This window comes from Saccoglossus kowalevskii, chromosome 10 (genome assembly GCF_978046115.1).
Source record: "Saccoglossus kowalevskii chromosome 10, keSacKowa6.1, whole genome shotgun sequence".
Classification (NCBI taxonomy): Eukaryota; Metazoa; Hemichordata; class Enteropneusta; family Harrimaniidae; genus Saccoglossus; species Saccoglossus kowalevskii.
The window spans coordinates 30,271,676-30,298,016 of NC_140650.1; the positions used below are offsets into that span (position 1 = coordinate 30,271,676).

Here is a 26,341-nt window from a genome sequence, read left to right on the forward strand (position 1 = left end):
CACAGGAACAGAGCTTAGCTGAATATGGAAGTGTTTTTGTCATCATAATATTGAGAGCGAGTATCATTGTGTGCTGCAACGACGACTTACACATCACCAAGACGAAAGACGCCCTCAATGACTGGTCATCAAACCACTCGCCATTTTCACCATATACGGCGCTCTTCGTCACGCTTATTTATATCTACAACCGCTAAGTTGAACAAAATTTTCTGTCATTGTTTCAAGAAATAATCCATATGTATGTGTAATTCAGCAACAACTGATTAATATTATTTTGTATTGACTGTGTTATATTCATCCAGGTTTTTTTTACTCACCTTTAAACTACGTTATTTTAGCTGGAATTAATTTTCGATGAAAAGACATTTTGACTGTGTTATATTCATCCAGGTTACACACCTTTAAACTACGTTATTTTAGCTGGAATTAAATTTCGATGAAAAGACATTTTGACTTTCGTATGAAGTTTATTTTCTCTGACTTGTGAAAACAGTATTTTCAGTGTTTTATTTACATTGATTCGTCACAAGTAAAAATAAATTCAAAGAGAAAATAAACTCCGAAATCAAGTATTCTGCCATTCTGGGACCAGATCTCAGTCATGCAAGGACACATTTCATTCAAACGTGGTATATCTATTGAACATCATGGGTCCATGCCATTTTCTTTCAGATCGGATTAAAAATGGCCGACTGGTGGCCATTTTGTTTTAACAAATGCAGTTTCGGGGTCGCCATTCCGGAACTGAATCTCCGTCGGGCGTGCATATATATCATAAAAAACTTGGTATATCGATGTCAGTTTTTCTCCAGGTTTGATTCAAAGTGGATGACTGACGGCCATTTTGTTTTAAAGTTGTTTTGGGGGACACATTTCGTAACACATTTGCATATGCATTTGTTTCAGACTCGGATTCAAGGAGACTGATCGTCATTTTCGTGTTAGAAATGCATTATGAATGTCATGGGCAAAATAAAGGAATGAATCGCACAAATAAACTAGCTCTACTGACATGTCTGTCACATAATTATTTGGTATTAATGTTGACAGTCACTAAAACCGGACGGGGACATCATGCAAAGGAAAATCCTTACTTTATTCAAAATGTTTAGAATTGTTGACATAATCATACCAATATATACTACACAATAATTGGAGAAATACCCGGGGGAGGGGGTTCTCTGAATAAAATATTGTACGCAAGCGGAAGTAAAAAAAAAAACGCGTAAAAGGGGTGTTCTTCATATTAGTTACTTGACGCGTGTACCGGATGTAACTTAGAAATATAGTGTGTGGAAAAAGGAATCTCATGAATTCATGTTACCTCAACTTGGAAACAGTATGATTTTAGTATGCATATATGGTAGGGTATCTATTTTAAGTTTCTGCACTTGAAAAAGCGTTATAATTTCACAAAAATAAGTACGTGTTTAGAGGCTTTTTTAAAAAAGCAATACTTCAGCATGGGTGCCAGGTCTCCCCTGGAGAGAAATACTGATTGATTTCATATTATTACAAAACAGCTACATTACTCAAAGTGTTGCCACAGGAAATATGGCTACATTGTATGCAATATAGCTACATCATTAGCAAAATAGTTTCTCATACTGCAATATATTATACATGTAGTAGCCGTTTCTCGTGGGCACAGTACACTTATAACTAAGTAAAATACCATCCCGATGTGCGGCACATTTATGTCAAATGCTGCTCGTGAGAATTAGTTATATAGGTATACAAGTATCGATAGACACTGAAAAAAAAACAACACAAATATAAATTTAGTTTTTATCTCTTGGGAAATCTCAAGATATGAAATATTCGACAGATCAGACAGGGTGACAGCGCCCCCAACGAATGGATCATCTATGTCTCGTATTTTTATTAAGTCCATTAATCTATACCAAGGGATTGGTCAGTTACTTCGGCCTAGGGGGGGGGCGGTCGGTGGATCAGTAGGGCAGGTTACCCTGTTTTTGATTGTGCGAATAGGGGGGGGGTCACCCTGTTTTTGATATCATGTTTTCCAGAATTCACACACGCGCTCATGCATAAATTTTTAAAAATTTTATTTCAGAACAAACGATAAAAAAGTTAATCGTACAAATGTGTTCTTAATAATAACTATTACCTATATTGCCTATAAATGTGTTGATGCAAGAAATGTTATAGGCTAAATATTTTGAGGTTAAAGTTGCCAAATAACTAACAGATTATGCAATGCGGCTAGAACCCCAATTATACAGTTAAGTTTTAAACACATCCCAAGTCCATGTGCTGCTGATATCAGATTATTTTATTTAAAGTCTGAAGTAACTATTGTATAAGATATTTACTGGATTTATCCAATTATAACAGGAGACGGAAAGACAACACAGCAATTAGTACAAAGAGCAGTGACAGTTTTTGTTCAGCAAATCAAAAAAGTTAAATTTGTGAAAATGCTGATATATAAATTAAAATAAATGATGACAAAATAAATAAATAGTTTTTTTGTTTTTTTAACTTTTAAATATGCATATTTTGCTCTGTAAAATACCAAAATCCAACACAAATTTAAGCAAAAATCAAAGTTTCCTTTGTTTTCATAAGCACAGACTGTGCTTCGGGTGTAAAGCTTTCCTGGTCTTATAAGATATGAAAGATATTTTAAATCCTTAGTTTTCAAAGAGTTCAAACCGCCTAGATTCAAATCCTCTTTTCCTATCTTATAAGGGCGTTTATCGAGTAAGTACTCCACAGCTTTGCTTTTATTTACTATCTTTAGCAGCATAGATTTCCCTCCTTCCTGCAGCCTTTTCTGTAATCATTTTTTGGCTTTATGCTTCCCCTACCCTCCTAAGGTCTATTAAATGCAAACGCTAACAAATTATGTCAAAATTATGGCAAACCATGATATTTTCAATGCACATATAATACATTTTGTAATCATGTCAGAGCCAAAACTGTTAATGTTTCTTTTGGAGCTTTTACTTTAAGTAAAACGTCTTGTATGACGTTACACCACTACTATGGCAGCATGAAGCAAACAGAGTTCAGAGCACTATCATACAAAACGAAACAAAAGCATTTCATGTAAAACCATTTGGCATATTTTATTTCCATTCTAATAATTACACTTACAAATTTCCATGTTTCCCAGTAAAATGAAATAGATAATTACAGTGGCTCAAAGATAAATGAACACAAAAATAAATGTATATGACTAAAATAACTGATGTACCATAAGATTACAAAAAAGGTCTAACTTTGACAGGTTTATATTCATAGACAATATATGGATTAATTTAATATTTAAAAAAAATAAGCATCTGTTGATAAACTCACTCTGTAGACATATATACAGTTCATCAAAGCATCTTTCAGAATTTCAACCGAAATACAATCTGATACTACACTTTTAAAAATAAAACTATCCTCTGGTAACGGTTAGCGAGATCTTTTGTCACACCAATCAACCTGTCTGCAGAGTTTAAAATGTGAGAGTTGAAGATAGCACATTGCAAAATAGTACTACAACTGAGCACAGATACATGTATGACACATACTGTAATATACTTTATTTTCGTTTGGAATTAATTTTCGATATAAAATCCAGCGAATATACATTTTTTTCTATATTTTACATTCAACTCATCAGAAATCAGTGAAAATAAATTCCATACAAAACACCCAAAAAGCTTTTTCAGTGAAAATTAATTCCAGCGAAAATAAAGTATTCTACATAAGCATATAGGCCATATTTTACATAAAAAAAATGGGATGAAATAACAAAAATAATTTTCAGTGGAAAAAACAAATCTTGCTAGTATTACAGTGCTCTTATCCTTCAAATAATACTCTCATAAATTCATTTTACTACTTTTCATAATTTAAAAAGATTAAATTTTCCTAATATATGTACAAAATCCATATTTATATACAATTTATATAAAAGTCATGATTCCCCAAAATGACTACATATTACAGACGTACACAATTCTTTAATAAACTAAATCATATTTACTCACAAAATATCTCAGAACCATGACAATTCTGTTTGCTAATTGTGGGTTTGAAAGATAAACCTGGACATTGGGTTAAGCCTAATAACATGATTACCAATATCAAAGGAAAGCCCACTTAATAAATACTACATTGGAAACACAAAGATACAAGGTCACAGTAATTTAGGAAAACAAAGTTAAGAAGTCACAGTAATTTAGGAACACATAGTTAAGGGGTCACAGTAATTTAGGAAAACAAAGTTAAGAAGTCACAGTAATTTAGGAACACATAGTAAAGGAGTCACATTAATTTAGGAACACATAGTTAAGGGGTCACAGTAATTTAGGAAAACAAAGTTAAGGAGTCACATTAATTTAGGAACACATAGTTAAGGGGTCACAGTAATTTAGGAAAACAAAGTTAAAGGCCCAATTCACTTGCCCCGGGCAAGTGTGAATTGGAGGTGTGGCTATTCTAATGCATGGTGTTAATCACTTGCGTAGCCTATGACGCATCCTGTTTCAGCGGTCCAACATCACGTGACTTTGATTGACAGTAGTAATTATTCAAGATTAGTCGCGCATCCCTTTCCCCGGTTCATGTTTTTTACTTTTATCCGCCAAAATCTCAGCTCGTACACAATTTATTGTCATAAATATTACACACAGTCACTGCTGTGATATTCATAGTCACATGCATCCACTTTGGCACGACATAATTGACCTGTAAGTTCGAGAAAACACGTTTTTACCGGAGCTTGGCTGGAGCTGTTTACTACAACGTGACAAGCAAGGAAATAATCCCTATTGTTTAGGAGCGTATTTATAGTATACCTGGGCCTTTAAGTCACAGTAATTTAGGAACACAAAGTTAAGGAGTCACATTAATTTAGGAACACATAGTTAAGGGGTCACAGGAATTTAGGAGCACACATTCAAGGAGTCACATGTACCAAACTGTCAGAGGTAAGAAGACCCCAGTAATTGATACACAAAGTAAAACCGAGATAAAACTAGTCTACTACATAATAATCTCTTTTATCAGTGTAAACAGCAATTTTATTTTTATCTTTGGCAAAATGGAGAAACTAATAATGTCCTTCAACATTTTAACTTGTTAGTGATAAGTATTACTGCCCAAATAAGTATATCAATGTAAACAGTACTCCCCCATAAAAATGTATCAAGAATTTATTTCACTACTAATAAAATAAATTTCTACTTCAAGATTTAAAATATAATATAAAATATTGTGACATCAGTATACAGAGGAAAACAAACTCATTTTACTGAAAAATAAATATTGCGTAATATTACATCACTATCTTACTGTAGTAAAAAAACAAGTATACAAATATAAATGAAAAAACAGGGTCTGATATTTCCTGGAGTTACAATTGGTTGGCATCACTGTATCTAATCTGCCAATGCAAAGTTGTGAGTTCTGTGGGTGGCCCTCTCAATTGCGATAAGCAGGTCTTACACTGTGACAAGCTCATTCTACAGACCTCGTATCAAGACATTACACTAGCTTGTAATAGCTCAGTTCTATTATAACATGACATACGTACCAATAATAAACATACCAACACATCAATAGACATTTTCCTCTGTCAAACAGAAAACCTCAATTTACATGTATTACAAATATATCAAAACAATACTGTCCATGAATCTATATTTCAGGTTTAAAGTAACTTTTTTACTTTAAGTGTTGTGCATTCAAAGTAACAGTATCCTTTGTATGTTTCTTTGTATAAATGCTAGGACCTATTTGGCCCTTGCCACGCTAGTACTGGGTATAGAAACTCACAGATACGGTGATACAGGTGAAGAGTTTTATAACATTATGAAGCTGATAGTAATAAATATAAAATAATTAGAATCATGATTGACATTATTGGCACATATTTTATTCTTGATTGATAATTGCAGCATTGGGTAAACTTACTATTATGGAGTTAAACATCAGACTAAACATGAAAATAACACAGCAATCAGCAACACATCCATTCAGGCCAGGATAGTATACGAGTAAAATGAACTATGGATTGAGTCACAATGATGCTGCAAACCAGGAAAAGATCAAATATTTACTGAATAGCAAAATAATTATCAAAATAAATCAATGAAATGAATTGCAAATAAATTAATCAAATAGTGATGCAATCATGACAGAAATCACATATGAATGGAATGATTAAATCATTATTAAATAGCGAGCCAAGAAATTAGTCAAATGGTGTTTCAATGTAATTTACATTATTTCTAATCGATTATATAAACTAGCAAATCGTTAAAATGGCCAGGTATGTTGAAAGTTGTGTAGTTGACTGGATGGATGCAAACGACAGTTCAATAACCAACAACATGGACTATATGACTGTCATTGAACTAATCATTCAAAACAAAGAATCATAAAAACAAGTGACCATTAAATACTAAAAACTTCATTCATGGTTATTGGTTAAGTATCATTACACAAATAATAATTAATAATGAAAAATAAATCAATGATTAGTCATTTACTGATATATATTGTAATTAAATTATGAATAATTCATTTAAATTATTAATAAACTCTACCACTTAAAGACCATTTTGCTAACCTTCACAACCAGCAATCCAGTTTTGAAAGTTTCTTGTCATTAGATAATGTAAATGAGTCACTGATAATGAATTGTCATTAGATTCTATATTGCACTTACAATACAGCTGTATTTTGTTACACATGTGCTCATCATTAGAAAGCTATAGGTCCTAAATCATGTGGTATTTTCATTCAACATACAAAAAAATCATTTATCAACATTTTATAAAATGTCCATCTGCAACTTATTCCATCACTGGGACTAATGAATAAAATACAAAGCCACCCAAGTTAGATTTTTCCCACATGTTCAAATATTAAATAAAACTATTTTACAAAACAAAAAATTCCAACTAAAATAATCCACTCAGTTGAAATTACCTGCTTACACAAGAAAACCTTTCGATAAAATAACAATCACTTCTAATATATGTTTGACCAAAAAAAATGTTTTCTCGATGAAAAATATTTATTTATAGTAAAAGTAGCATCAAATATATAAAACTATTGCCGCTGTATTGTTGTCGCAATTTGGGTTAATCAAGACAACCAAAGATAGATCATCAGGGATCTCATCTCATCTTTCTAGTAATTTATTACACTGGAATAGAACAGATGTCAAACTATCTGTCATTGTACATCATGTAATGATAAAACTAAGAAATGTCTTGTTGAATAAATGACATAAAGCAACTAAACAATAGATAAAAAGTCAATTTCCTTCAAAATTATGCCACTTATAAATATTATAATAGTTAAAAACTGTACAAAATTATTAATATATGTACCCATGTGTGGTGTTTTTGTAAATAAAATATTTGGTACACGCCATCCTGCAGTGTACTCTGAATAAATATTCAATCAATCCTTGTTTCATACCATACAGAGGACAGAATCCAATATTGGTTGGCTCATTGAGCCATACATGTATTTTCCTGGAGATAATAAATAACAATATGGTGGCTACTTTGTGTAAAATTAGATCCAACGCAATTCACATAATGACAATGACGCGACTTAAGAGTCATTCGGTGAAGGATTTAAACAGCCAAGAGGAATCTTCCATCTATTTCCAGTATGAACTCTCAACATCAACCACTCATCCCGACGAGGAACATAGTATGCCCCATCATCAAGGGTACCTTCTAAGACATCACTACCACTGGCATCACTACTACTCCCGACACCATCAGTTGGTGGTAAAAGCAGAGAATTGCCAGATAAACTGTTACGGTGGGATTCAGTTGCAGTAGTGCTTGTGCTGTACTCTGAACCTGTAACAAAGAATTACCCAATAGTTACCTACAGAATATTAATTAAATATAATCTCAGATGGTCGGTCTACTTTAAACTGTAAATGTGTTATTGTAAAATCTGTATTAGAAGCTGCGGCTTCTATTGAAATGGAACAATGCAACGAAGGAAATGTGATTAGAGCATCTACACATGTGAAATGATGAGTTTTCGCTTCCCAATTGTTCAAAAAGATTGAGTGCCACTTTTATTATATTCTATTAATACAGATTTTACGGTATTCAATATTCTGGTATTTCATAAAAACTGGGCATATTCAGAATATGAATATTGACTATTTCTATATCAACATTATTTCTGAAATACGGTATCACACTGAGACATACATGTACCTGCCTTCCCAGGCAAGTCAGTCTGTATATCAATGTTTAATTTATTGTCAATTAAATTACAATGAATACAGTTCACCAATACAACATTTCATTAAACCACACGATTGGAATTGACGATTCACAGAGAGAGGGGTTAAAATATTAATGGAATTATTAAAGCATATAGTAATATGCAAGCAGTTATTACAGCACTCATTCAACTTAGAGCCCAGGGTACTTAGCTCACAAAATCATGTTTTTTAAGGAGGTTGGGCAATTAATTGAGCATCCCACTCGAATAATTTACGGTGCAAAATTATTAGCCAGGGTCTGTGGAAAAACGATCATTTATCTTCATTGAATATTTTCAATTGTACGCAAAATCTTGATGCAAAGCAATTTCTGTTATAAAGTTTTCTCACACGATTTGACCTACAACAACGTCCTTTGATCTAATGGGTCATGTCTGTTATTAACCAATCAGGCAGTTTTGTACTAAAGGCATTCTGGCAATGCAATGTGGAAGTGAAATGTGGAAGTGAAATATAAATGTCGAAGTACGATTAGTCGATAGTGATTTTGGCAAAAAACGGCATGATTTTGTTCTAAAAAATGATAATTAGCAATTTGTGAACTGAAAATGGAATGAATACCATCACTGTTGAAGCGTAGTTTACGAACAGTTATCGTGGTCTACACATTCGCACAATATTCACGGTGGTTGATATCCACGGTGTATTATATAAATTTGATTGCCGGTAATTCAGAAAAGTCAAACAATGCACAATGACCAGGTTTTATGACTGAAAAGTCAAATTTGAAGCATTTTGGAAGGGATGGGCGCTCAGCCGAACGTGAACCAGTCATCTGAAATGCCTCAAAAATGAATGGGCGCTTAGTTGAGCATGGCGCTGAGTTGAACGAGTACGGTATTTGCATTTAGCAGTAATATTCAATAATATTAAAAATGTAATCATCAATTCCAATTAATCATTCACATCATATGCATAATGCAGAGGTTAAAACTGAAGCAATGATAATAAGGAGACAAGTAGAACAATGAAGTCATACAATATAAAAACGCATGCTCAGGTACATTTATGCAGCGTTATCTTCAATTTTGATGATTATCTTGATGAGAGAGACACCAAAACATCACACTTCAGTAAACAATTGTATGTACATGCACTTCAAGTCTCCTTGAAGAAAGGAATATTACAACATCTAGAGAATAAGACAGATAAGAATGAGAAGAAGGCAGCCTACATGTGAACTTTAACTCACAGCAATCATCTTTGTGGTCACGTCTCACTTTGGTTCTCCTTCGTGGCTGCTGCTTCAGTAATTGTACAGCCCCCTCCATATGTTTGAATATATCTAAAGAGAGAACACTTTGCTGTGTCTCCATGCTCAAACCACTCATGTCTGAGGAGATCCACTGACGAACGTAGTTGAAGTCAAGATGTAATTGGTGGGCTCCATATAAACTGGGAATTAAAAACAAATATGAAATGCAATTTTCAATATTTATCCCAAAACAAGGAGCACCAAATAAAGACTAGATAACTCAATAAATGAAGTAAAATTAACATAACAAGATTAAAAAGAATCTACTTTCTGTCTTTCTATGTATTTCACTGGATACTATATATTACATAAACAAGAGATTAGCATAAATGAATGAATGAATGAATGAGAGTTTGTTGTACTCAAAATGTGACCATAATAAATGCTCTAAGGCTCAAATGTGCTCCTATTGGAGTTGTGCTTTTAACAAAGATGTTAATACTTGTGGGCAGGGGTTGTCTAGACTGGATAACAATGTCAATTTCAGTTCTATTGCTATTTCAACAGGTCATAGCATACTGATATATTTACCTAATCTTTGAAAGAGTAAATCTAATTTGAAGCTGTATTTTCAGACACATGACTAGAGGACCATTCTGAGTATTGCGTTTCCATGAATGTACAAATTGAATTTGGTTCAGCATGTAACATAAAACAACTCACCTAAACTTAATTTTTTCTTTAAGTATATGATTCATCCATGCTTCTAGCATAGCGACGACAGCTAATGTAACAGCTGAGATTTGAGCTGCAGTTTTAAGTTTGCTGACACCGTCAGTAACAGGTTCCAGGATGGTTTCGACCGATGACTCAACATACGCATTAGGTTCAGCAGGATATTCTAAAGTGAAAATATATATGATTAACTTTTTTTTATTTTTTCAATACATAATTGATTCTAGAAAAAAATAAGTTGTTCAATCAATCTGATTAAAATAAGATCCTAGTTGGGCTTCTTTTATTTTTATTCCATTTAAATAAGAATTCAATTATCCATTATTCATAGTTTTTGTATTATTTATTTTATTTTCCACAGTTTTGATATTTGTGAAACCCCACAGAGCAAATAATTAAAGTAACATAAAATAAGATATATGTAATAAACAAGCAGCCTATCGGCTGAGATAGCTCCGCTGTTAGCAATGCACATTTCAATTAAAGAACTGAAGACATCATTAGAAAATGAACAATATGAATAGTATCAAAGCAATCGGACTTACAGTTTTTAACAAGAAGTCGAAAATATCACTTTTTACCAAAAGTTACAAAAATATTCACCAAAATAAATTAATTAGAGAATTGAAGATATCATCACAAAATGGACAAATCTGAGAGAGGTCCACATGTAGTACCTATATATGTAATATCAAAGCAATCGGACTTACAGTTTTCAACAAGAAGTCGAAAATATCACTTTTTACCAAAAATGACAAAAATATTCACCAAAATTAGAGAATTGAAGATATCATCACGAAATGAACAAATCTGAGAGAGGTCCACATGTAGTACCTATATATGTAGTATCAAAGCAATTGGACTTGCGGTTTTTAACAAGAAGTCGAAAATATCACTTTTTACCAAAAATTACAAAAATATTCACCAAAATAAATTAATTAGAGAATTGAAGATATCATCACAAAATGGACAAATCTGAGAGAGGTCCACATGTAGTACCTATATATGTAATATCAAAGCAATCGGACTTACAGTTTTCAACAAGAAGTCGAAAATATCACTTTTTACCAAAAATGACAAAAATATTCACCAAAATTAGAGAACTGAAGATATCATCACAAAATAAACAAATCTGAGAAAGGTCTACATGTAGTATCTATATATGTAATATCAAAGCAATTGAACTATTGGTTTTTAACAAGAAGTCGAAAATATCACTTTTTACCAAAAATTACAAAAATATTCACCAAAATTAGAGAATTGACGATATCATCACAAAATAAACAAATCTGAGAGAGGTCCACATGTAGTACCTATATATGTAATATCAAAGCAATCGGACTTGCGGTTTTTAACAAGAAGTCGAAAATATCACTTTTTACCAAAAATGACAAAAATATTCACCAAAATTAGAGAATTGAAGATATCATCACGAAATGAACAAATCTGAGAGAGGTCCACATGTAGTACCTATATATGTAGTATCAAAGCAATTGGACTTGCGGTTTTTAACAAGAAGTCGAAAATATCACTTTTTACCAAAAATGACAAAAATATTCACCAAAATTAGAGAATTAAAGATATCATTACAAAATGAACAAATCTGAGAGAGGTCCACATGTAGTATCTATATATGTAGTATCAAAGCAATTGGACTTGCGGTTTTTAACAAGAAGTCGAAAATATCACTTTTTACCAAAAATGACAAAAATATTCACCAAAATTAGAGAATTGAAGATATCATCACGAAATGAACAAATCTGAGAGAGGTCCACATGTAGTACCTATATATGTAGTATCAAAGCAATTGGACTTGCGGTTTTTAACAAGAAGTCGAAAATATCACTTTTTACCAAAAATGACAAAAATATTCACCAAAATTAGAGAATTGAAGATATCATCACGAAATGAACAAATCTGAGAGAGGTCCACATGTAGTACCTATATATGTAATATCAAAGCATTTGCACTTGCGGTTTTTAACAAGAAGTCGAAAATATCACTTTTTACCAAAAATGACAAAAATATTCACCAAAATTAGAGAATTGAAGATATGATCATGAAATGAACAAATCTGAGAGAGGTCTACCCAAGGTACATATACACCAAGTATCAAAGCATTCAGGCTTGTAGTTTTCAAGAAGAAGTCGAAAAAGTAAAACATTGACACGGACGACGGACAATCACTCATATGATAAGCTCCGCTCGACAAAGTCGACAGCGGAGCTAAAAATACTAACACTAAAAATAAAATATATGAAATTTAAAAAACAAACAAGATATATAATGAATTGGACTTCAGTTTGTTCACATTTATAATTGAAAAGCAAGAATATATTCTTTCTCTGCATGGTGGTAACGTACTTTGTGTACATCAATAATGAAACCAAATTTAAAAAATGCATGAAATATTGAATTGTAATACAAGAGCTGATAATTTGTATATGACAATATGTGCAATGCATTATGGGAGAAAACTTCCCATTGTATACAATTGAAAACTATAATTATCATCCTAAAAACTGAATAGATTATACATTTTTTTAAATGTTATATGTTTAAATATTGGGTTTCATATCAATAAGAGTATTAGAAATAAAAACTATGACATTTTGGACTCTCGAAAAATCGTTGGGCGACCCCAAATTTTTTTTGTATGCTGATGACATGTACCCACAGTAATGAAAGTATGATGAACAAGATACTGTAGAATACTTTATTTTCGCTTGGAATGGATGATTCTGTGAAAATAAAATCCAGCGAATATGTTTTTTTTCCTATATTTCACATTAAATTCATCAAAAATCAGTGAAAATAAGTTCCATACAAAACGCCCAAAAAGCCTTTTCAGCGAAAATTAATTCCAGCGAAAATAAAGTATTCCACAGTACATAATTTTTAATTTGGCTCAAACCTTCTCCATATCCAAACTTATTCTATGCTTAAACTGTACAACCTGTGCAGGTCCTGGAGATCTGGTTGTTAAAAATATGGTGATAATGGTGCAGCAGATCTTACTGAGAGACTCATAGATGCAGGAAGTAAATAATACTTAGAAACACTTCCCCCTCTCTAAATTGTGCTCAAATTACCACACGTCATTTCATCTCATTCCATTATTATCTTTACCATGCAGTGTGTGCACATAGGTAAATGTTCACAAATATGTAAATAAAACACTCCTACCTTGATTGCTTCTCCTTCTCCATACTTTACCAAAGGGCATCGCTTGTTGCCAGTATTCCATTGACATTCGTGTACAGTCTTGGGCAAATAACTTACTAGATGTACTTGAAAGATTCTATTGAAAAACAAGCATGCATGGCACAGTCCCCATTAGTTATATAGTTTGAATATGTGATACAACCTTCCAACTTAAGCTGCTATTCAGTAGTTGGTTGTTTCGACATCATTTCTGTGATAATGATGACATGTGCACGGAAGTCTTCATTCAACAATTGTAATTCATTAAAGCTTGTAAATCAGAGTTTTAAATCACTGTATAAAATATTTAAGTATGAATGAATGAATATACCAAAATTGAACAAAATCTATTCATGCAACCCTAAGATCCAGTTTCAAACTCAAACTTTACCTTGATGTTACAACTGCAATGGCTATTCAAAATGAATGATTGTGTGTACGCATAACATGATGTATTAAATACATACATGTATGTCAGCGGTATGGCTCTAGAACAACATTTTTCAAAACAACATGGCTGCCAGTCGGCCATGTCAAATCAAATCCAAGAATAAAATGATACATGTTAGTTCCATAAGTTGTATATGTAGTAAGAACAAGTAGGAACAACATTTGCCAATGTATACTCATTTGTCTGACTTAGAATAGAAACTAATAAATAAAATACAATTCACTGTAGTCACATTAGCATGTTATATTTTTTGAGTTTTTTTTCAAGTTACAACAGTTTTATCAGTATGTGAGAAGTTTTAATATCTGTAGAAAATTCTCATGTATTTCATGATATAAAAGCAGCTGACTTGTGAAAAAATTTGCAGTGACGTTTTACAAAATTTTGTTCATGCGTATATTTCATGAAATGTCTAGCAAGGACAGTTTGTATGAACCCTTTCAAGCAAGATGCTAGAAATTGGTGATACTTTGTCTCTATGAACCTAACCTCGTTTTTTAAACATCATAAAAATATTGCATAATGATCATTCCATATTTGTAATTCACAATTAGTAATAAGATAGGATGCAGAAATCCAGTGCAATACCACAAAATTATGTCACATTGTAACTTATATTTAGATATAAAGTGACACATGTATAATGTGTATTACCAGTACTGAAGAGAAGATCAACAAGTATATCATATAACCATTTTAGCTTATCAAAATTATACTGGAAACAAACACAAATGATCTGACTAGGCTAGCAACATGTGATTTTCTGCCCCTATTTACCTCATCTGGGTTATACTATAATTGGAACATGATTGAATATAGTGATGGTGAATACATTATTAATAACTACCGGATTCGGCTGATACCCCGCCCATCCTAAACCCCGCCCATAGGCGATGTTTCAAATAGTGGGCGATGTTTTGGTTCACACATTGCCTGACTGAACCAACAAACATTTTTACAGACCCCAATTTTCCCATCCGACATCTTGTATCGAGCGCGCTATTTCAAATATGACGCTAAAATAATTCACTGTGAAGCCGAAAAGCATTAAAAACTTCAATAAAACCAATGCTGTATACGAATTGTTGTTGCACATTATTGAAACACCTAAAGTAGCAGAAAAACCTAAATTTATTTTATACATGTATCAGTAACATTCAAAGTACATAAAACTCTGGTATGGTATTAGTAGTGATTATGTCTATGACATACATTTACAAAAAAAAAAATGTTATGCTAATTTATTTGTTTTGTGTTTCGGCCTACAATCCTATGTATTCACAATCAGCATGAAAATAAAAACTCTACCAATTAGCAGTTCCAATCTTACAGTTGGTAGTTGGAACATTCATGGGTTAGGTGATAAGACTGAAGAAGTTGATTTTTTATCAATTTTGAAAAGATTTGACATTTTATGTTTACAAGAAACTTGGTTAGGTGTTAGTAGTAGTAGTAATGTATTATATATCGATAGATACAGTAATTTTAGATCTGATAGGAAAAGAAAATCACCAAAAAGTAGAAGGGATTCAGGGGGTGTGGCTTTAATATTTAAAAATGAATTGAAAGCCGGTTTACGTAAAATTAATTCTGAAATTAATGATTTTTTATGGTGTATGCTACACAAAGAGTTTTTTTCCCTGCAATTTGATATTTATTTGGGATGTATTTATATTCCTCCTGAAAACTCTGTATACCATTTGGATCACGATTACTTTGACATACTAGATAAAGAAATTACAAGATTCTCCCAACAGGGGGAGGTGATAATTATGAGGGATTTCAATAGCCGTACAGGGAACCTAGTCGATTATGTTTCATTCGATGATAACTTTCATATACCATTGCCAGATAATTATACACCAGATCAGTTCAAAAATAGACACACACAAGATAAAGTTTCTAACAAATTTGGAAAACAATTAATAGAGATGTGCTTAAATAATAATATAATAATTAATAATGGTAGAATAATAGGTGATTTAATTGGCAACTATACTTACCATCACCCAATGGGTTCAAGTATGGTAGATTATTGTATCAGCTCAGTAGAATGCCATAAACAAATAGAATGTTTTAAGCTAAAGTAAATGAGGTCAGTTATTTGTCAGATCATTGCCCTGTCAGCTTTTCGTTATTAGTAAATCATGTAAAAAATAAGCTAAAACACGACAAACTTACTCCTCTTCCTCCAAAATACATCTGGAATGAGGACTCAAAAGATAAATATCAGAAACAGTTACAAAACCAAAGTACTAAATCACAACTATTGAATTTTTTGAATTACAGTGAGAATAATATAGATATTAACTCAGCAACTGAACAATTAAAAAATATATTAATTAATACAGCTGATAATTGTTTAAAAAAAATAACAAAGAAAACAAGAAAGTCAAAAAGACCTAAACAGCAGTGGTTTGATAAGACGTGTTGTGAAGTTAAACGAGATCTAATTAATATTTCTAAATCTTTATCAAAAAATCCAAACAATCATTTTGCTAGACAGAACTATCATAAAACCAAAAAAACACTACATTAAATTAATTAGAGATAAGAAAAAAGAATTTAAAAAAACCATGATCAATCATCTGGAACAGCGCGATGTTACAAACCAGAATGAATATTGGTCAGTACTTAAAAAATTACGTTGTCCACAAAACAATAACACAACAGAACCTATTCTAACAAGTAGCGTTTTGACAGATCACTTCAGTAAACTTTATAATAACATAAATGTCAAAAATATAAATCTTGAGGAAACATTACTGGAAAAAGAAAAGGAAAAACATTATAACTCTACATTGAATTCAAAAATAACAATTAGTGAAATAACAATGGCAATTAAAAAACTAAAAAATAACAAATCAACAGCTGAAGACGGAATAGCGAATGAAATGCTTAAAGTGAACAATGAACTGCTAGTTCAATGTTTACTGAAGTTATTTAATTCCATTTTAATACAAGGTAAATTCCCAGAAAGCTGGAAATCAACAATACTGGTCCCTTTGCATAAATCTGGCAACAAATCCGACCCAGATAATTATAGAGCGATTGCGTTATCAAGTTGCTTATCAAAACTATTTACTAGTATTATGAATAACAGACTGACATCCTATTTAGAAAGCAATAAATTATTAAATGAACTACAATTTGGATTTAGAAAACAGAGAAGAACAACTGACGCAATTTTTCTACTAAAAACAATAGTAAATAAAACATTATACACTAAAGAAAATGTCAGTAAACAAAAACGTTTGTACAGTTGTTTTATAGATTTCAGAAAGGCATTCGATCATGTTTGGAGAGATGCATTACTTCTTAAATTGCAAAACTTGGGGGTCAATGGAAATTTTTATAATATTGTGAAGTCAATGTATACAGGTTTAAACTACAAAGTAAAATTACCTAATGGTGTATCAAATCATTTTAAGTCTACTTGTGGTGTTAAGCAAGGATGCAATATTTCACCAACACTTTTTAATATATTTCTGAATGACCTACCCGATTTATTTGGTAAAAAGGATGATGACCCAGTCTCGATTGGTAAAAAACATATAAATTGTATCCAATATGCAGATGATTTAGTATTGGTCTCTAAGACTCCGAAGGTCTACAAAATTGTTTAAATAAACTAGCCAACTATTGTGAAAAATGGAGCCTTGTAGTAAACATAAAGAAAACAAAAGTGATGGTTTTTAATACTGGCAACAGAATTCTTAAAAATCAAAATTTCTCAATTAATAACCAAAATATTACAGCAGTGGGTGAATTCTGTTACTTAGGCACTATATTCACACCAAATGGAAAATTTAAATCAAATTTATTAATGTTAAAAAACAAAGCAATGAAAGCTTTATTCTCTATACGAGAATATTAACCATATTAAAATCACAAAATGGTGTCCCCTTCACTGTGTTTAAAGTTATTTGACCAACTAATTTCACCAATTTTAATGTACGGGGCATAAATCTGGGCATGTGATTTATTAAAAGATGACAATAATCTTGAACAAACCTGTAATCAATTTTATCGTTTCATACTTGGTGTAAGTAAAACTACATCAGTAATCAGTATTAAAGGAGAACTTGGCAGAACACCAATAAGAATAAAGGCATCAACATTGGCAACTAAATATTGGTTCAGGCTTATACTTAAATGTGCTCTCGATGAAGCAGTTAAGAATAATTCTAGTTGGATAAAACATATTGAAAATATAATGGGCCACAATGACTTTGAAACAATAAAATTAAACCATAAAGTAAATAACATTGATCAAATCTCAAATGTTGTTAAAATAAAACTCACAAAAGATTATGAAAAATTATGGAAAGAAAGCTTAAATTCTCCTCACAGTAAAAATGGTAAAGATGGCAATAAAATGAGAACATATAAATTGTTTAAATCGTTTTTGAAAATAGAAACTTACCTGACCGAAATAACAAACTTCAGCCTTCGGAGAATTGTGAGTAAATTTAGACTTAGTGATCATAATTTAGAAATTGAAAGAGGCAGACAACAACGACCAAAAATTCCTGCGGATGAGCGATTTTGTAAAAAATGTCATACAAATTCAGTTGAGGATGAACAATATTTTATCCTAGATTGTGAATTTCTCAATAAAGAAAGAGGGGAGCTGTTTAAAGAAATAGGAATTAAAAATAAACTAAATAAAACAGACAATTTCATTAAAATAATGACGTGCTTCATACCACTGGCAAAGTTTCTAAATAAGGCAAAACAGAAATCAGGTATATGATAGCTATCACTTCTACATTGGGAGAATCCTGTAACTATCCTTAATTTGTTTTTCCTATTTTGCTTTTAACATCTTTTATTTTTAATTTTATCTTATAGTCTAGCTACTGTATTTTTTCTTATGATTTGTATTTTATATACCATACTGCGCCCTCTGATGGCATAGTAGTGTAATAAAGTTATTATTATTATTACACTCGAATAAAGTCTACGCTTGAAAAGAATGTTATTTACGAAGTTTAAAATATCCAAACCTTCCTGGTTCGAGCCTTTTGGTTGTTATCAGTAATGTTTAATCTTCGTCTGTATCGCATTCCAGACAAAATGTCGGTAAACAAGAAATGGGCGAAGTAAAATGTCTCCTGCGTTTCACATGCGACATGATTATTAAAAAACACAGAGTTAAGCGGTCATGTACGTTCTATAAAGCTAACCTTATACACATAATCTTGTACTGACGTGTTTTTTCTCCAAAAAAGACGTTCTCTTTCAGTTAACCCCCAGTTAGCTCTTCGCGTTCATGGTATTTGTGAGAGTTGAAAGATTTTTTGAACACATGACAAGTAACTATATTGATTTGCGTCAAGCTGGGTGGCCCGAATTTAAATATCAGTGCGTGAACTCAAACGCTTGGTTATTAGAGTTCAGTAGAAATGTACGTGAATATTGAGGTATGTAAGGGTGCATAAATACGCCAGTTGTGAGTGGCGAGTTGCGAGTAGCAAGTAGCAAAATGTGTCAGTTGCGAGCGCTCGAAAGTGGCAGTTGCTAGCGCTCGAAAATGGCAGTTGCTAGCGCTAACTTTCTTTTATGCTATCGATAAAGAGCCATTGCTCGAAACGTCTCGCTATTTTTAATAGTTATTTAGGACTACGATTACCAAATATTATCTTCTATATATCATATTTATCAGTCCGAGCAGCGTTTATTTATTTATAAACTGCTAAAAATAGCAGTTGCTAGTGGCGATTTGTATGTAGTTGCGAGTGCGAGCTACATCGGCATTGTGTGAAATAAAATTAAGTCCGATGTCCTAGCCACTTGTTTTCAAGTTACATGTGTTGAAATCTAGCGAAATTTTGAATGTCTACGAGGCTACACAAAACCATGGACGTACTAACGTAGCAGTTGCGAGCGAGTCTGGCCGCTAGATCAATCGGAACTATGTGAAATAATAAAAATATGCCCTCGCCTCCGATGTCTTAGCGGCATATTTTCTTGTTGCGAGTTTTGACATGTATTGGTATTCTAAATCTCTATCATTGAAATCGCCGATTTCTAGACATCTCGACCCAAACATTTCTCGACCCAAGACACTTCGTCCCAAATTGGTCATCTCGACACAGACACCCTGGACATCTCGACCCTTTGCATTGACGCGACCCTATCTCAATGTGGCGACGCAAAATTATATCTAGTTCAAAGTTGATCGACATCTATTGATTTGAAACACAGGCTACAGAGAGCAATCCAGTGCAATGGATCAATCCAAAAATGTTCAAGGGTTGCGTGCTGTGAAATGAACAACGAAAGTACATAACCGCCAAAGTCCGCTTCATGTATATCAACATAATTTTACAATGTAATACCTAATAGTTGTTAGTGTTATCTGTTTTAACATTTTATTTTATTTTTTATATCTGTATTTCTTGTTATTGTGTTTTTTGTGTATGATTATTTACTATGGTTAATGTATTTCCAATTCATTAATTTGAGTCAAATAAAATATACTACTAGTATACTATATAACATTGAATGTTTAGTTTGATGATTGATAAATACACATTCACTGGTAGACTGTTGCTTTCTTGTTGTGTCAATACAAACATGATTTAAACTTGTCTTTTCCGGTGTTTCTTTTCCCTTGCCATCATATTTAATATACGAAAATACTGCGGAAGTCAAGCAAGTGTTCAAAACGTAATAAAAAGGACGCCGCCATCGGTGCGCGTGGCCCAATCAATTGACTAGCTGTCAGCTAACTTGTCAAACAAAAACATCGACGCGCCAAAATAAAAATGTTAAACCACGCCCACTGCTTCTGAGCACATCAAACTCGTCAGCTGACTACTAAACATGGCCGGTAACGTGAGTAACATGGGCAGAAAATTTAAACGAGGTGCTGAAACATCGGGGCATTCGTAAAATATGGCAGCGATCCGTTCATTGTAGATCAAGCAAGGGCAACAGAGGTTTTTACCATGAGCTAGGTGATGGTGACTTGGAGCTGATCGAAACTTTGAAAAGATTACAACCATCTATAACGTACCGTGCTATTGCAGACCATATCAATGAGCATGGTGAAGTTGTAGAAAATGTTTTGATCACTACTACCGGATTCGGCTGATACCCCGCCCATCCTAAACCCCGCCCATGGGCGATGTTTCAAATAGTGGGCGATGTTTTGGTCCACACATTGCCTGACTGAACCAACAAACATTTTTACAGACCCCAATTTTCCCGTCCGACATCTTGTATCGAGCGCGCTATTTTCAAATATGATGCTAAAATAATTCACTGTGAAGCCGAAAAGCATTAAAAACTTCAATAAAACCAATGCTGTAAACGAATTGTTGTTGCGTATTATTACACTCGAATAAAGTCTACGCTTGAAAAGAATGTTAAATATCCAAACCTTCCTGGTTCGAGCCTCTTGGTTGTTATCAGTAATGTTTAATCTTTGTCTGTATCGCATTCCAGACAAAATGTCGGTAAACAAGAAATGGGCGAACTAAAATGTCTCCTGCGTTTCACATGCGACATGATTATTAAAAAACACAGAGTTAAACGGTCATGTACGTTCTATAAAGCTAACCTTGTACACATAATCTTGTACTGACGTGTTTTTTCTCCAAAAAAGACGTTCTCTATCAGTTAACCCCCAGTTAGCTCTTCGCGTTCATGGTATTTGTGAGAGTTGAAAGATTTTTTGAACACATGACAAGTAACTATATTGATTTGCGTCAAGCTGGGTGGCCCGAATTTAAATATCAGTGCGTGAACTCAAACGCGTGGTTATTAGAGTTCAGTCGAAATGTACGTGAATATTGCGATCGAAGTGCGCTGACCAGAGTTTATTATATTATAGTAAAATTTAACTTGACGCATGATATGGTTTATATTACATGTTCACTTCATTTCGAATAAAAAAATCACCATTGGAACATTGGTGAATCACAAGTATTTAAAATATTTTCTCGACTTTCCGTAGATACCCGACTACTATCATTTTTAATGATTTAAATGCGCCAATGTTTATGTTTGCGTAATTATTACGAATGCAACGCATTATCAAGTCGGTAATATTGAAATATTCACAGACCCAATACCCCGGGTCAGTGCCCTAACAATAGTAAAAATTAACTTCAGTTTGCGTAATTATCATGAAAGCAATACATTTAATACAAAGTTGAAATATTCAGAGCTGGTACAATATTGTAAACAAATTTGCGTAATTAGAAAAGCAGTGCACTAAGTAAACGACGTTGATATATTCCAAGCCAGTACAGAGTTGCATACAAGTTGCGTAATTACAGTACCGTCGGATATAATAAAAATTTTACTAGATCGACGCGCGGACCGCAAAAGAAAAAGGTTGCTAAGGTAACGCGCCAGTTCAGCGCCTGACTTGGGGTCAAACTTCGGTCAACACACACTTGATGCCAGCATCACCGCGCAGCAAGTTTCGCAAAGAAGTACTTCAAGTTCAATTGCGTCCCAAAATTATGTCGCTAATCACTCAGTTGTCGCAGCGTGTGTTGTGTCATGTCCATGATGCACCCCGTTTCGACTTTGACTTGCTTTTCCTTCTTAGTGCATGTTCTTGTTCACGTAAAATGCGACCTCTCACCAATGTATTAAAACACTTTGAATTTATACTTTGCATGATTATATTTGGTAAACGCGAAACATTATTTTTTCTAGACCATTTCTATCAACGCAGGGTTATTTTTTTAGACAAGATGGGCCTCGTAATATCTGCCAAGTGAAGATCGGTCCACATTTTTCTATAAAAAAAATCGAATCCTCCATAAGATCGCCCAGGGCGGGGTATCAGCCAAATCCGGTAATAATATACCTGACTGAGGAATGTCACTACTTCAGCAATGTATAGACATGAAATCATGTTCGTTTAACCTTGAAAACTGACATTTGTAGCAGTTTCAGCTATTCTGAAAGCAATCATCAATCAAGACGGATATGAGTCAGTCACAGGTATTGCTTCATACATAAGTATTTGATGGATGTGAATAATTCAAAATATAAAAAATATATTTGTAAATTAAGAATTAGTGACCATCAGCTTATGATTGAGAAAGGGAGGTATACTAGACCAAAAACAAAACTGGAACACAGAATCTGCACAAGATGTGACAATAACTCAGTTGAGGATGAGTACCATTACATTATGGACTGCCCACAGCACAATAAAATGAGGCAGATACTTTTTACAGACTTACATAAGGATAATCCTAATTTTATTTCCATGGATCATCCCGATAAATTTCTTTACATTATGACAAACTGCCACATTAAGCTTGGTGTGTTTATAATGCAAACAGGTGTGTATTAATAAAACACCTGATTCAGCACTACCTTTTAATTGCCTTTTAATTAATCTGTTATTTTATTTTTTTGATTATCCTTTTTACTTTTTTATTTCACTTGACTATGTTCATCTTCTATAGAAAGAATAATGTCAATAAAGTTATCTTATCTTATCTTATATTGGTCTCTGCTCTCAGGTCAGATCAGTATCACCTCGCATGACGACAATGACAGTGAGTCAGTGCTGTGAAAGAGATACTTACATGCAATTTGGAGGTAACTGTGTTCAACTGAAACCATAACTGGTTCAATCTGTTATTGAGCTGGGTCATCACGTGGTTGCCATGACTACCACTGAAGGTGATGGAGCCTGCTTGAGTGCTGGCATCAGAGGTGGTGCACAGTGGCTGCGCTATTTTTAGAACTCTCAAAGCTGTGTCAGTCAGCGTCTGTAAAAAATGAACAATCATTAACACATATGGTAAGAGACTTATTGAACTTTGACTATCATAGCTAGAGTACCGGTACTTTTAATAAAATCACTGTCACATATAATATGAATCCAGAATTCTCATTCCACAACATATCACTGTGGATTATTGAAAAAGTTGATTAGTCCCGCAAAAGCTAAATATTGAAATACTTTGATCCCCTATAATTATCTTCCTGTGTGCATTTGAAAATAAAATTTAATTTAAAAAAAATATAACAATGTGTAAATTTTATAAACCAACAATAGTGACTGAAGTTTTTATGATTAATTAGACCAAAATCACCATGCAGATGACATATCACTGAAAAACATGTTTTTCATTATTTTGGGCAATAAAAGAATGCTTGGACTTGTGTGAATAATTACTACTGGTACTCATTTACCTTAAGATCACTCTGTGTTATAAGTAGGAATGAACCTATGGACCAGGATGACAAGAACTGCAATGTCTTTGTATGAGACCAACGTAGTGCACTATTCAATGTTGTTAACAAGCGTGCTAACGCAGGGATTGTCACTGTCACTACAGCATTTCTTGGACATACAGGCAAACCATTTTTACCTTAATAAGAAAAAAATATTCGATATGTTTCAGTTAATAGTATGGCTACTTCAACAGGAAACTACTACTAAAGTATATAATAAAAAAAACTAATTTAAGCATTGTGTCTAATTACTAAAAATTTTGAATTTCAATCACATTAGTACTGTAGGGTATAAAATATATAGAAATTATGTTACTGGTAACTATGTTAACAGATCTCACTTGTATTGCATAGACACTGTATGTTCAAGTGAAAATGTGAAATTTGACCCTTTGAGTCAACTTTTGTCACTTTTATTACACAGAATAAAACTTCATAATTTTTAAAATTTTTTACTGAATTGTGATGTGTAGTCAGTGGGTAATTATATCTATTTGATCCTAAATTAACAGAGATATTATAGAGAAATACAAAAAGTGTTTTTATTGAGTGAACATGTGACATAACTTGGGATGTATACAAGTACAAAACTGATATAACTTAGATAAGAACATACATAATGTAAACCATTTAAATTTTACTGCTAAATATTTTTGCAATTTCAGGATTTTATGACATTCATGAAGACAACATTTCACAAAAATCCATGATGTAGGACCCCAGACAAATTTTCACTGCAGCTTCAAAATTTCGTGATTTTCACAGACTTGTGAAATTCATACAAAACCTTGCAAAATTAAAATGATTTATAGTAATTTGTCATTGCAACTCACCTCTCAATGGAGACCTAAGCTGAGGTGACTGTTCAGCAGACACCAATAAACTGACCAATGGATGAAAAGCTTGTTGGAATAAGACAGCAGTCTTAGTTCTGTGTTCCCCAGCGCCCATACTCAGGGGTAGGCATTTGTCAATGACAGACAGTGATAACGCTCCACAAAATGCTGCAAATGAAACAGAAACACTTAATGGTTTTCAGCTGTCGGTTGAAAACAATGCAATATTGAAGAATAAATGCAATGTACCGGTAAATCAAATTAGAAGGAATCAAATTAAATGAGAATATTGTTTATCATTGCTAATGCCAGAAACACAATTAATTCAATCAAGTATAAGTCACTGCATGACAAATTTCTCAGACATACTTTGTACACCATTACTGGTATAATCTCAAATAGAAAAGTTTAATGACATGGTTCAGTTAATGTGAAATTTATAAATGTTTCAAAAATTGCAGATAATTATGTATGTTATCAAGAATAAGAAATAAGAAAAGAAAGAAAATATTAAAGATACAGAAAAATATGAAATTTAGCATGATATTAATTATTCAACCCAAAAGAAAAGATTTGTTGAAATAGCTGAATGAAGGCACAATGACACTGCATGGAATGACAACCTCTACACTGTTCCTCATTGATGTGACAGGCAGTTTAATCAACTGAAAGTATTATGTGTGACATACTGAAGACATCCATTTACTTCTATTAAAGTGTTTCATATTTTCACAAGCAAATGTTGTCAATACATGCACATGTCTTCGACTACAAAAAACATACCAGGAAAAAATATTTTCCAAAACAAAATGGCCACCAGTCAGCCATCTTGAACCAGAGGTTAAAAAAACACACTAAGAAGTTTTATTAATAAACAAATTCCTACCTGCATCCCAATCTGCGATGGCTGCTGCAGCATGGAGTTGACGACACAATGACTGCAATGATACAACAGCTCCAGTAGCAAACATATCTACATCAAATAAAAATACACACTTAACTATCAGTAAATCAAATAAATGAGTATTAACGAGTATAAATGAGTTTCAGTCCTCTGGTTGCTATGCTACAGAGTATATGCCAGTATCTGCAATATCTGCAATAGTCATTCGCTGCCAGTACCTTGCTTACATTATCTCAAAGTGTGTTGTTATGTGTCTAGATGCTTAACTGATTTTACTGGTTCAAAACATGGATAACTATGAACTATTAGAATTAAGCTATCGTAACAGCAAGACATAACTGCAGAAAACTTGTTATCAAAGCCAAAAAAACGTTCCGGCACACTGCACACTAAACACTGATAGCGGGTGTGATTTTCAATTGGTGCTATCTCAATGTTATTACAGCATAAGTGGTTTACATAAATCCTTGTTCAGCCATTTTTTGTGAATTGATGCACA

The 26,341-nt window shown here is 32.9% G+C and overlaps 1 protein-coding gene across 1 annotated transcript in view; it reads right to left on the minus strand.

Moving 5' to 3' along the window:
• Positions 1–3,072: 3,072 nt before the first annotated feature.
• Positions 3,073–26,341, minus strand: part of LOC102807646 (uncharacterized) — a 42,373-nt gene continuing 19,104 nt past the window's right edge. Inside the window, exons 3-10 of the mRNA XM_006825898.3 lie at positions 25,825–25,911; positions 24,936–25,106; positions 24,061–24,239; positions 23,448–23,633; positions 13,413–13,527; positions 10,215–10,392; positions 9,489–9,691; positions 3,073–7,853 (exon numbers count right to left, since the gene is read on the minus strand). Of these exons, the coding sequence (XP_006825961.3) occupies positions 7,597–7,853; positions 9,489–9,691; positions 10,215–10,392; positions 13,413–13,527; positions 23,448–23,633; positions 24,061–24,239; positions 24,936–25,106; positions 25,825–25,911 (1,376 nt within the window). The 3' untranslated portion in view covers positions 3,073–7,596. The remainder of the gene's footprint in view (positions 7,854–9,488; positions 9,692–10,214; positions 10,393–13,412; positions 13,528–23,447; positions 23,634–24,060; positions 24,240–24,935; positions 25,107–25,824; positions 25,912–26,341) is intronic.